The 13,237-nt window shown below is 49.1% G+C and overlaps 1 protein-coding gene across 1 annotated transcript; it reads right to left on the bottom strand.

Annotated features, from left to right (window-relative positions):
- Positions 1-390: 390 nt before the first annotated feature.
- On the bottom strand, positions 391-7,617 carry SNX12 (sorting nexin 12). Its single transcript, XM_020976495.2, has 5 exons — positions 7,397-7,617; positions 3,063-3,158; positions 2,495-2,619; positions 1,973-2,063; positions 391-1,876 (listed from the first exon to the last, which is right to left on the bottom strand). The coding sequence occupies exons 1-5, from the start codon at positions 7,559-7,561 to the stop codon at positions 1,742-1,744; spliced, it is 612 nt and encodes a 203-aa protein (XP_020832154.1). The 5' UTR covers positions 7,562-7,617; the 3' UTR covers positions 391-1,741.
- Positions 7,618-13,237: the final 5,620 nt, after the last annotated feature.

Genomic DNA, 13,237 nt, shown 5'->3' on the forward strand with positions numbered 1-13,237 from the left:
TGTCCCATCCTCGCCGTCAGTCTGGAATGGGGCCTCACCTTGCTCACTAGCTGTTCCTTGTCACGTTGGGCCTTCCTTCCATACTATCATCTCTCTTTCAAGATGCCAAGCTCCCTTCATCCATAACCCTCCCCCCAACAAAAAATAACTCCCTCAATTTCAGTTTAAAAGCCTATTAAGCAAAGAGCATAGGACTGTCTAAATGAGCACAAGTCTCCTTACCTGCCCCCCCCACCAAAAAAAAGCCCAGTTTGCTAAGGACTGTCCACACCAAGGCAGGAGACACTACTGAGCTAGCAGCAGGCATGAAAAGAGCATGGGAATGTGTTTATGGCACGTACAAATCCTTCCTGTAGGAGCCCCAAAACAAAACAGGAGGGGGAAACAGGCTTGCTTCACAGTGGTTTAATATGAACAGCAGTTGGATATGACATTGCCTGACAGAAGACTGAACGGTTTTGCTGAATGGAACCCCCAAGTTAGGATATATACACAGCAGAAAAGGGGCATCAGACTCTCAGCACTTGTGCGTGCTGAAGGAATAGCTTAAAAATACAGCTCAAAAACTGAAGCAGGTATTTCAACAACAACACCATTAGCAAGGCAGGCAAGGGAGCAGGGCCTCTCTTTGGGAGCCGCCTCAACAGCTAGAGCTGACCTCTGTCCTGGGGGCACCTTCGACTCGGCGTGAGCTTCCAATCCTCCCTCCCCCAACATCCTGCTATGATGAAGGGCTCGGGGAAGGCCTTCCTCTGCATGCTTGCTACTCTCTCACCCTGGCCAGACAACAGGCCGCCTCCCAGCCCAAAGCCCAGGAGAGCTTCTAGCCCTAAGAATCTGCTTTGTACTAAAAGCGAGGGTGACTCCCAGCCAGCTGCTGTCCCCAGCCCAGCTTCTAGAGAAGCCACCGACAGTCCCCGAAGAGACAGGTACAGAAAGCTTGACGACCCTGTGACCAAAGTGGGGGAGGGGATGACCCCACTCACCCAGCTCAAAGTGCTTGCCAGAAGTCAGACTACATTATTGGTTCATGTAGTCCTGCCCTTTGGGAACAAAACATGTCGTGAGACTCCGAGGAGGAAGGAGAATGGGATGGAGTGCTTTCTGGCCCCTGGGAGCTTCCGAGACAAGAAACCATTCTCACTCTGTACCATCAGCCAACAGTGAGGTTCCCCCAAGGCAGCCCACCTGGCAGTTAAGATTTCAGGAAGAGCTGCTGACCCACACTGGTCAATCAAGGATGGACAGTGAAAAGCCAGCCACACACAGGAAGCAGCTAGGGGCCTGGAGAGTGGGAGAAAGCCAATGGGAGCCCCTCTACCTCCCCAGAAGTCCCTTGTGACTCTGAGGCACCTAAGTACGATGGGCCCAGGAAATCCACAAACTGGGACGCTTAGCTTCTGGGTTGATGACTACCCCAGACAGCAACATAAGAGGGAGGAAGCGAATCATGGAAATATAGAGAGAACTAGGGGAGGAACAGAGAAAACTGGGAGAGCCCATGGGAATCTACCATCCCAGAACAGGGCAAAAGGAAGGTTCCATGCAGGTAGAAGGGGCAGGGTTGCTCCCTGCTCAGAGTTCCAGGTTCAACTTTGGAGTGGGGAACCTCCCTTAGATTCACAGCACCGCTGACCTGTTTGGCCAAGTGCCACTGAAGCACCAGACCCCCAGGCTAGCCTTGTTGCCTGAGAGGAAGCCCAAGCAAGTGCCTTTTAGTCCAATTCCTGACCCCCTCCCCCTAAAAGCCCAGGACCTCTGCCCACAGCTTCCCCCCTCTCCTTAGAAAGGAGGATCTTAGAAGAGTGCCCACAGTGTGGCCGAATGCCAGGGAGAACGATGGCAGACAGATAGTCAGGCCGGGGGACGACAGCCACTGCAGATCAAGAGAGAGAGGCTTAGTGTAAAAATCAGTGTCATTTTGCCAGGAAGGCGGAAGGCAGGCAGCCAGAGGGCTTTCCTATTGGCGCACCTTCCCAGGGACGTAGTTCCTGTCAATTGTCTCCTCCTGCAGGAACATGTGTAGGCAGCGCTCATTCTGAGCCAACGGGTGCCCGGCGATTCTGTAAGGGAACCAAGATGGCCGATGTCAGTATTGAAGGCCAGAGAGAAGCAGAAACAGCACCAAAGGCAAAGAGCAGGGCCTAGGCAGCTGGGCACAGCACTAGGCTGGCCTTGGACTGCTTCACACAGACCCCCAACAGCTCTGCAGCCTCTGCTTTACCAGACCCAGCTACCGCTTAGCCTTAGTGCTTCCAGGGGAAGTTGAGGTGAAATGGTTTCACAGACATGGCTAACATGTACCACCTGCAGGGGACTGAGGGATGACAAGTCCTGGAGGTACGGGGTCAATCTTCCCGATGGAGGAAATGGCCCACACTGCCAGTTCAACCTACCCCAAAACTAACACCACAACGTAGCACTCATTCTAGAAGATGGGGCAAAGAAAGGGGGTGGGAGAGTAGCAGCCAGAGCCCTCAGGACATCAGCTCACTTGTTAATAAACTGTTCGAGGCCCTGCCTCCTCTCCTCGATGAAGGACTCCTCAAAGATGCCTTCGTCTCCTCGGAAGGGGAGCTGCCGCTTCAAGGCTTTCCCAGGCAGTGGTGGCACTACAATCTGTGGGTAGACCCCAAGCATCAACCGCTGATCATGCACAGGGCCCACCATGTCCCACAACCAGTACCTCGGGAGAACTAACAACACAAGCACCCCCAAAGTGACTAGGAACAATGATCCAGACAGGCCCGTAGTCTGTTTCTGACACTAGCACTAAGGGACTTCTGTGGGAGGGCAGAGATGCCCTTCACGATATCACATGAAAACATTAGCAACTGGACCCCTATACCCTTACCCCTCTTTAACAATCTGTTTTAGACTGAACATTCATGTCATTTCGCTAACCCTGTCTTAAGTCTATTTGTACCTGGCCTCACATATCCCTTTTCAAAGTTGTGTGTCTAAAATTAGCCCACTGAAGCGTCCAGTGGTGCCCACCCTTCCCACTCCTTCCACGGGCTTGGTGTCCACAGGGGCAGGGTGGGGTGGAAGGTGGGCCACACCTTACTGTCCCGCTCCAGTTCATTCTTTAACCACTCAAAGTCACTGTAGCGCCGCCGCACACATGACTCCTTCAGCTTGAAGATAGGGAGGTTTGTCTGCAGGAAAAGGAGGAATGAAAGAGGGGAGGAGGAAGGAACTGTCAGCCCATCCCCGCACATACAGGCAGGTTCTAGCAGAGATGTGGTTTGGTCAGTCCATGTTCCTGGCTCCCTTCTCAGAGCACCAAAGCAGAAATGCTAACCCTTGTCCATGCCCAACCCGCGCTGTACTCGTGCCTTAGAAATTGCCTGAATGGAAGAGGAATTGAAACTCAACAAAGTTATGCCCTCCCCACCCTATCCCAAGCCTGCCACACAACCCCACCTCTTCCAGGTAACCTCTTCAGACTACTGCAGCAGCTCTCACCGACCTCCTTAGAACTCTGACACTATTCAGGCTGTACCAACCAATTCAGCCCTTCTCCAATACAGTACTGCTGTGACATTTCAGAGCCTTCTCCTCAATTACACTGTAAGCCTCTAGATGGCGGGGAACATGGCTTCACAGCTTCGACTGCAGGGAGATCTGATGGTGCCGACAGTAGTGCTGAAGATGTAGTGGGCGTTCCCAAACCAGACTGACTGACTGCTGATGCCATGACCTAGCTAACAACTCAGCCAAGATCCTCCCCTGCTCTGAAAACGCCATGGGAAAGAGCTGGCGGGCAGACTCGTTTTCTATAGATTGTTCCACAACAGCAACCAGCTCAGTCCTAGCTCCTAATCATTCGAAAGGTCCTTGGGATCTTGAGGTAATTGGGCAGCTATGGCTGAAGAAAAGAAGGAAATAGGCATTTATTAAGCACCTACTGTGTGCTAGACATTATGCTAAACATTTTACCAAGATGATTTCATTTGATCTTCACGACCCTGGGAGGTAGGTGCTGTTATTATCCTCATGTAACAGTTGAGGAAACTGAGGCAGTCAGAGATGAAGTGACTTGCCTAAGGTCACACAGCTAGTCAGTGTCTGAGGCTGGATCTGAATTCAGGCCTTCCTGATTCCAAGCCTGGCTCTCTGTGCACTGTGGTGCTCCCAGGTTGGATGACTATCATAGGCAAAGAGTTTGGCCAACAGGTCCTAGGTAGGAATAGCTACATGAGATGTCTGTGTTTCCCATTAACCAATTTAGGGCAAAGTGTGGAACTAAGAAAAGTCACTTTCTATCCCTTTTTCCTAGCCCCCAATAGCTGGAACAGGGTATCTAGGAATCTTATTTCAGGGTTCCCCTTCCTCTTAGCCTGACAAGTTTCTTAAAAAGTACTTTGGGGGAAAAAAAAGATCTTTTTTTTTTTTTAAAAAAAAGTACTTTGGAATCTGTGAGGCTGGAGGCTGCCTTCTCCTGAGTCAGCTTCAGGGCTGGGTTATCCAAAATGGAACCTTGGGTCAGCTTGCAGTCACTACGATGCCATTTCAGGGCATAAGGAGGCATGTATAAAGAGCTATTTTAAACTCTTCTACAAAAAGGTGCTGTTATCTTTAACTCACTACCTAGTAACCCTTTAAGGACAAATGACTGAGCACCTAGGCCACCATCTAATCCTTCTCCTGAACCTTCTCACTTGGGAAGCTTCCTGAATATTATGCTGCCATAAGAGGTGCCAGCAGGAGAACCAAGAAAAGGAAAACCAGTGCAAGGAGCCACCAATCACCAGCTAGCCTTCTGCAGACTTCCTCTGACTCAGGGATGACATCTCCCTGCCTAATGGAGGGACTGCGGCACAGGAGGGTCATTTCCTCTCAGGGTCTACTCACAAATCACATGTCAAAAACAAATTCCCATTTTCTGTTTCAGCAGAGATGCTCCTTAAGCGTAACCGCCAGCTGCTCCCAGCTCAGGGATGCTCTCCAAAAAAGCCAAGGGCGAGGAGAGATGGAAAGCCCAAATCCACAGGAGAAGGGACATTTGGCAATTTCCATTCCCTGAAAGTTTGAGCCAAAGCAACTGTGGTGTTCTGCATCCCCAAGGCATGAAGCCTCTGTAGGGCTACCCCAGGAAATTTCTTGTGAGAGTATTCAGAATGGACTAGAAAGAAAACTGAGGGCAGCTAGGTGGCACAGTGCATGGAGCACTGGCTCTGGAGTCAGGAGGACCCAAGCTCGAATCCAACCTCAGACAAATGATACTCAGTAGCTGTGTGACCCTGGGCATGTTACTTAACCCCAACTGCCTCACCAAAAGGAAAAAAAAAGAAAAGAAAAAGAAAGAAAGAAAATTGGATTTGGTCTGAGTCGACCTGGCTCACCATCTCTTTGGCCTTCCTTTCCTGATCCATAAAATAAAAAGAGTGGACCCAATGGTCTCTAATGTCCTTTCCAGGACTAAAATCTGTGAATTTAGGATTCCCTCCTGCATAAGGAGGGATGGTGGCAGAAACATCCAGCTGTTTACAAAAAGGAAGGAAAAAGAAAAAAACCAGTGTCCAAATTTTGAGTCAACTTTCCCAAAGCACCCACCAGTGGCCAGTTAAGCAATCTTGTTGCTGCAAAAAAGTCCTCCAAAAAAGGTGAGAGTTCAATGATATGAAGAAGGCTCTGCAGAACCTGGAGAATAAGCTATACAGTAAAGAACCTTGAACGGCTTAGGTACCTGGATGGACACAATGGAGCAAGCACAGTCAGAGGGTCTGATGAAACAGCCTGCCCCCTCCAGACTGAGGGACTCAGAGGGCAGAATTCTGTTTTGCTTGACTACACATTTTTATGGGGTTTATGTTTCTTGTTTTCTCAATGGGCGGAGGGAGAGAATTTGGAACTGAAAACAACTAAAAATAAAGTAACTGTCAATATAGCCACTATGATTATAAATATCCATAACTATAAAATAACTAAAAATAAACACTGAATTTACAAAATTAAGAGGGTTTTGGCAGCCGTGAGCATAAAAAACTAGGAATCCCATTCTACAAACCAAGAATTTCAATAAGAGTTTACAGTGTAAGCCCCTCACACTACAGCGTGGGAAGGATGGATGAAAATGTAGTGAGCAGGAAGTGTTTACATACTGGTTAGCTGTTAGTGTTGGTTTTTCCCAAGTCTAGTCAAGGAGACTCCATAAAGGAGAGTTTCCTCCTCCCTACCAGGGCTAGAGTTATTTACAACATATCCCCAAAATTCTCTTCTCTTCTGAGAATCAAAGCACTCACTAAATCACAGGATGAAAACAAAAAGTCCTAGTAAAAAATTCCCAAGGCCATGTCCCAGACTCACTCAAAGCTGTTTCTTATCCCTAGAAAAATGCATCCAATCAGTCTGTTTAGGAACTTAATTTTCACACTTCCCCTGGCGTGGATGATTCTAAATTGCTATCTCACCAATCGGTCTAACTTTGCTCATTTGCTACCGTCCCCTTCCCTCTGCTTGGTTCTGGAGGGGTTTGGAAAAGCTAGAATTTGGGAACCCTAGGCTCTGCAGCCAATTCATGAGCTCCTCCTGGGCCGTGCGGCCTGAACATGGCATCACTCCCTTCCAACTCGAAGGGAATGCTCAAAAGGCGAAAGTGCTCCCTGAAGCGGGTTCACATTTGGGGGGGGCTGCCTCAGTTTCCTGACCTCTGAAAGGAGGGGGCCCTGGACTCCTCGATGACGTCTAATAGCCCTCCCGGCTTGAAATGGATGATCGGCCAGTCCCACAAGGTCCTGACCGCTTCAGGACTCCGCTCCCTCTCACAACTGTTGGGGCCAGGAGAGGAGATGGGGTGTGCAAAGGCCCGCAGGTCCAAGAAAGGCCTTGGGGAACGCTGTGCACAAAGATGGCGCGGCCCCCAAACTTTGTGGGCTGCGCCCGGGTACCTGGCACCCATCGCCGCGCCGTAGAGCCCTCCCAAACTTTGGCTGCTTCCAGGGGCCCCGTTTTCTCACACCTTCCCCTCGGGGGCCCCAACCTCAGCCCGAAGCTACAGGCCCAGGGGGTCCATCACGGGGGCGGGGGCAGGAAGGGGGCCCCGGGGGTTAGAAAGGTGCGGCTCCAAGGCCCGACCTGCCGTGGCCGACCCCTGGCGCCGGGCCACCTCCCCCGCTCCCCGTCCCCCAGCCCAGGCTCCCTCGCGTGCACGCAGCGGGCGGCGCCCCGGGGCCATGCTCGTGCCCGCACGCCGTGCTCCGGCCCGCTCCCCACGCTCGCGCCCGGAGAGGGGAGAGGAGGGCAGGATAAGGAAGAGTAGAGGAAACAGTCCCGAGGCTCCTCCTTGCCCCGCCCCTGCAGGTGCGCGCGCGCGAGGTGCCGGGGGCGCGCGAGCCCGGTCCCCCTCCCCCTCCCCTCCCCGGGCCCGCACCCCCGGGCCCCGCTCACTCACCCGCATCCGGACCTCGTAGGTGGTGAAGCGCGCTCGGCCCACGCCCACCGTCTGTGGGTTGAAGATGTCGATCTCCAGGAAGTTGCTTGGCGGCCCGTAGGCGTCCGTCAGGTCCTGAGGCTTCGAGTTTAGGCGCCGAGTGTCCGCCACCGCCGCGTCCGACATCTTTCCGCACCCGCTCCCAGCGCGCGAGCCCGAGCGGCCCAGCGGGGTGGGGGGGAGGGGGGGAGAAGGGCGGGGGGAGGACAAGAGGAGGCGGGGGGCGGAACATGGGAGAGTGGGAGGAGATCTGAGGAGGGAGGAGGACGAAGCGAGCCCCGCCCACCAGGCTACGCGACTGACTGACTGACTGGCCGATCGACCAACCAATCTGCCCTCTAGGCTCCGGGCGACGACGACGGTGCGCAAGCTCCGCCCAAGCGCCTGGCCCGGCGCCCTGAATGCCGCTCAGCCGCCGCCCTACGACCGCTAATTAAATAGGCCTTATCCAGAGCGCGGGGCCCCTCTGGGCACATTGCCACGCTCCGCCCCCCACTCATATCTCCCTTTTTCCCACCCCACCCCCCCCACTCGGCCAGCGCTACAAACTCCTTGGAAGAGTCTAGCTCCACCCTATTTCCCGCCCATCTCCCACCCCAGACCGCTCTGCTGGTCTCCCCAGGCACGCTTGGGTCCCGGAAGCTGTGTTAGGCCTGTTGGGTCACTGAATGTTGGAGCTGAGCGCTGAGGCCCCAGGAGAGCCAGGGACTTGGCCAAGGTCACGTAGGTGACCGGCTCGCTCCGACCCCGCCTCCCGCACTGGTACACCAGAGCCAGCCGGTCCACGTGGCGGCACCCCCACCCCACCCCCCATCCAGACCGCTGACCGACGCGTGTTGTCTGCCTGCTAGGTTAAGTGCACTGCCCGAAGGCTGCCGGGGACCTAGGAAGGAGCGGTCTGCCCTGCCACTGGGCTGCCTGCAGGGGGCAAGGACCAGGTTTTTGCCCCTCCGTGGATCCCCATCGCTTAGTTCAGTGCGTGGCACACAGTAGGAGCCTCAGCAGTGCTGATGGATTGACTGCTTCCCGAAGTGTGAGAGCTACTCGGGGAAGTCTAGGTTCCTCCATTTCTTTTGAACACAGAAGACGCACCACCTGCCGAGAGGCTGGGGGCAGCACCAGAAGGGCGAATTCACCGCAGTGTTCAGAATTCACTTGTGGAACACCCAACTGGTTCATACTAGTCTTGGGGCTTACTTGCCACTTGCTGTGTGACGTTCGCTGAGTTACTTTCTGCCTCTGATCTTCTGTTTTCAGGAAACTTGTATGCTGCCTCGTTGGGTTGTAGTGAGTCTCAAAAAAGATAATGTATTATAATGCAATTTGCCAACTTTACATCGCTCTAGAAAGGTCGGTTTGCAGTTCTGGAGAATTAGATTAGGTTAAAAAGAAAAAAAAAACCCTTTGTAAGGTCTCTTCCAGCCCTGGGGACAAGCCTGGAAGGGGTGCTCCCTCTACAAGAGGGCTAAGGACCCATCCCTTCTCCCAATATTTGCCCCATTGTGGCTAGTGGTGAGGGAAAGTGTTTTCACTTGATAAGCCCTGGAAGATACGCAACTGCAAACGAGGCTTAAAATGCCAATACAATGCCCCAGGGAAGTTAGTGATAAAAAGACAGACCCACGATAAACATCAAAATATTGGTTAGCAGAGTTCACTAGAAACCTGCTAGATCCAACCTAGGTGGTTTAGGATTGGACTTGGAGTCAGGAAGACATGGTTCAAATCTTGCCTCTGGCAAGTAATACTGGTGTGACCTTGGGCAAGTCACTTCGCCTGTTGCCTCAGTGTCCTCATCTGTAAAATGGGGGTCATAATAGCACCTACCTACCTCCCAAGGTTGTTGTGAGAATCCAGTGAAATAATATTTGCAAAGACCTTAGCATAGTGCCTGGCAAATAGTACGTACTATCTAAACGCTAGCTTGCTACTGTTATGGGTGAGAATTCTCCACATCATTAATGATCAGAGAAATGCAAATTAAAATAACTTCAAGGTTCCCGTCCTACCGGTTAGATTGGCACAGATGACCAAAAAGGGAAAATGATAAATGTTGGAGCAGCTGTAGGAAACCAGGCACATGAATGGACTGTGGTCAGGGCACTAGATCCCCAAACACTACTAAACTGTGCCTGAAACCACTACTAAGGCTCTATCCTTTAATGAGCAACAGAAAAGGAGGAGGGGCTAAAAGCTAACGGGGCTGCCCATCAATTAGGGAATAGCTAAAGAGATTATGGTATATGATTGAAATAAAATATAATTATGCCCTTAGAAATGGCAAAAGGTACAGTTTTAGAGAAACCTGGGGAGATTTGTCTGCTAGGTACTGATGCAGAATGAAGAGGAGGAGAATGCAGGAGAACAATTTATATACTAAGTTGCCAAGATTTAATGACCAGCCATACTCCATTCCCAGGAAGGCTAAAGAAGCATGCTACTCACCTCCTTATGGAGAGATGATAGACTTGAGGTGCAGAATGAGATATAAAATACATTTTTTGGTATGGCCAATATTTGGATTTCTTTTATTTGACTATGAATATCTGTTACAAGGATTTGGGTTTGTTTCAGGGGAGGTGTTCTCCCAATGGGGGATGGGGTGAGAAAAGTGCTTGTAAATTGGAAAAAAAAAAGTTGTTTTTGAAGAAAAAATGTAACTGATACAATGCAAGGATCTAAGACATCTCCAAAAGTCTCATGATGGAACATGCTGTCCATATCCAGAGAAAAAACTATGGAGTTTGAATGCAGATCGAAGCATACTATTTGTTCTTTTTTTTTCTTCTGTTTTGTTTTGTTTCTTCTTTCTTGTGGTTCCTCCTATTGGTTCTAATTCTTCTTTACAACATGACTAATGTGAAAATATGTTTAACAGGAATGTATATGTAGAGCCTCTATCAGATTGCATGCCATTTTGGGGAGGGAGAGAAAATTTAAAACTCAAAAGCATATGGAAGTGATTGTTGAAAATTAAAAATAAATTAATAAAAAAGTGTGGAAAAAAACCAAAATGTAGCTGATAAAGAAGCAGAAAGCATCAAAATTATTTTTAAATAGATAAAATGTAAGTACAATCTTCTCCTTCACTAATGTGCATAGTGAACAAAGAATGAACACATATTAAGTGCCTCCAGCATGCCAAGAGCTGTGCTAGGCTCTAGGGATACAAAGACAAAAGCGAGGTAGTCACTGCCCTCAGGGAGCTTACATTCTTTGTTTTTTTAAACTTTTTTGATTTTTAACTTTTTTTTTTTCATTTTGAGTTTCAGATTCTCCCCTCTCCCTCCCTTCTGCCCCTCCACACATCAAAAAGGCAAGCAGTATATCAATTATACATGTGAAGTAACGTAATTTCCGTATTAGCCATGCTGGAAAAAAAAAAAGCAAGAAAAACCAAGAAAGTGATAAAAAATGTGTTTCAGTCTGCACTCGGAGTTCATTAGTTCTCTCTCTGGAGGTGGATAGCATTTTTCACCATGGGTCCTTTGGAATTGTCTTGGATCATTGTATTAAATCAGAGTAGCTGATTTTTAGTTCATATAAGTGTTCCCAGGTTTTTCTAAAACCATCCTACTCATCATTTCTCACAGTATTTCTTCACAATCATATACCACAACTTGTTCAGCCATTCCCCAATTGATAGGCATCCTCTCAATTTCCAATTTTTTTTGCCACCACAGAAAGAGCTGCTATAAATATTTTTGTACATAAAGGTCCTTTTCCCTTTTCTTTGATCTCCTTGGGATACAGACCTAGAAGTGGTATTGCTAGGTCCAAGGTTATGCACAGTTTTATGGCCCTTTGAGGGAACCTAGGTGTCAAAGTGGAATAGAAAACTGGGCTTCGAATCAGGAACACTCATCTTCCTGAGTTCAAATCTGGCCTCAGACACTTACTAGCTGTGTGATCCTGGGCAAGTCACTTAACCCTGTCTGCCTCAGTTTCCTCATCTGCAAAATAAGCTAGAGAAGGAAATGGCAAATCACTCCACTATCTTTGCCAAGAAAACCCCAAATGGGATCACTAAGGGTCAGACATGACTGAAAATGACGCAACAACAAAAACACCAATAGCCCTTTGGCTGTAATTCCAAATCGCTCTCCAGAATGGTTGGACCAGTTCACAGTTCTGCCAGCAGTGCATTAGTGTCCCAATTTTTTCACATCCCCTCCAGCATTTGTCATCTTCCTTTTCTGTCATGTTAACCAATCTGTTGGGTGTGAGGCGCTACCTCAGAGCTATTTTAATTCACATTTCTCTCATCAATAGTGATTTAGAGCATTTTTTTTCACAGATTGATAGCTTTGATTTCTTCTTCTGAAAACTGCCTGCTCATATCCTTTGACCCTTTGTCCATTGGGAAATGGCTCTTAATTTTATAAATTTGATTCGGTTTCCTATGTTTGAGAAGTGAGGCTTTTATCAGAGAAACTTGATGTGAAATTTTCCCCCCAGTTTCCTGCTTTCCTCCTAATTTTGGCTGCATTGGTTTTGTTTGTGCAAAACCTTTTAAATTTCATGTAATCAAAATTATCCATTTTACTTCCCACGATTCTATTTCCCATTTGGTCATAAAATCTTCCTAATCCATAGAACTGACAGGTAAATGTTTCCATGAGGGAGCTTACATTCTAATAAAGAATGGAGGGCCAGGGAAGAGAGTTTGGTTCTGCCCATCCCCAGGGATATAAAGGAGCCCCAAAGAGGCGGCTGTCAGGCTCAGTCCAGAAGCAATGGTGACATCAATTGGATTGTTGTTCCCATAGCTAGAGCAAGAAGTGGGAGGCTGGAATTGGGGGATGGTGTTCGGATGGTAAGCCTGGGTAAGCCCTGGTTTTCTGGTTGATGGGATACAATGCATGGTCTGGCATGATAAAAAGTCAGGGAAGTTTTGCCTCATTCATTCACCCACTAATTAGGTCCACTCAGCCCCAGGATGGCATTTCCAGATTAAGGACTCCCTGAAGTAGTAGGATACTGCTATCTGAAGTGCAGAGAAGGTGCTCAAGTGAGGGGACTGGATTGTGGGGGGACTTCATGGGGGCATCAGTGACACTTGTGTGCCAGGAGCACCGAGTCATCATCATACAGATCTGAGGTCATGTGACCTTCCTGTTCACACTTGCCCATTCGGTGTCATCCGAATCTTACTAGCAGAGATCTCATTGCTCTGTCCCTGCTCAGGCATCCTCAGGATGCAGCAAATGGGAATCCTCTCCTTCGAGGCAGCTGGGTGATGCCACAGTGCACAGAGCTCTGGACCTGGAGTCAGAAGACCTGAGTTGAGTTCAAATACAGTCTGACACTTCCTAATTTATTAGCTGTGTGACCCTGGATTGGTCACTATACCTGTTTGCCTCAGTTTCCTCAACTGTAAAATGGGGATAATAATAGCATCTACACCTCAGGGTTGTTGTGATGATCAAATGAAATAGTATTTGTAAAGCGTCAGGCACAAAGTAGGCGTTTCAAAAGTGTTTGTTAGGAGAAACTAGGTGGTGTGGTGGATAGAGCACCAGCCCTGGATTCAGGAGGTCCTGAGTTCAAATCCAGCCTCAGACACATAACACTTACTAGCTGGGTGACCCTGGGCAAGTCACTTAACCCCATTGCCTAGCCAAAAAAAAAAAGTTTGTTTCCTTTCTTCATTCATTCATTGCAACAGGAACCATGCCGTGCTGAAAGAAGACAGTCACTGAGTATTAAAAATTACACACACACACAATCATGTAAAGAGGCATTGAGTGCTGGCCTTAGAGACAGGAAAACCTGGGTTCGAGTCTTACTTCATCTAAGAGA

Source organism: Phascolarctos cinereus, unplaced genomic scaffold, assembly GCF_003287225.1.
Source record: "Phascolarctos cinereus isolate Bilbo 61053 unplaced genomic scaffold, phaCin_HiC Scaffold_8;HRSCAF=390, whole genome shotgun sequence".
Lineage (NCBI taxonomy): Eukaryota > Metazoa > Chordata > Mammalia > Diprotodontia > Phascolarctidae > Phascolarctos > Phascolarctos cinereus.

Bases quoted from the DNA above. Each gene is read 5' to 3' on its own strand.
- SNX12 (XM_020976495.2), bottom strand. From the start codon at position 7,561: ATGTCGGACGCGGCGGTGGCGGACACTCGGCGCCTAAACTCGAAGCCT. The intron at 2,064-2,494 runs GTGAGCTGATGT...GTTCCCTTACAG, and splicing joins CTCGAACAGTTTATTAACAA to AATCGCCGGGCACCCGTTGG. The intron at 1,877-1,972 runs GTGCGCCAATAG...CTTGATCTGCAG, and splicing joins GGAACTACGTCCCTGGGAAG to TGGCTGTCGTCCCCCGGCCT.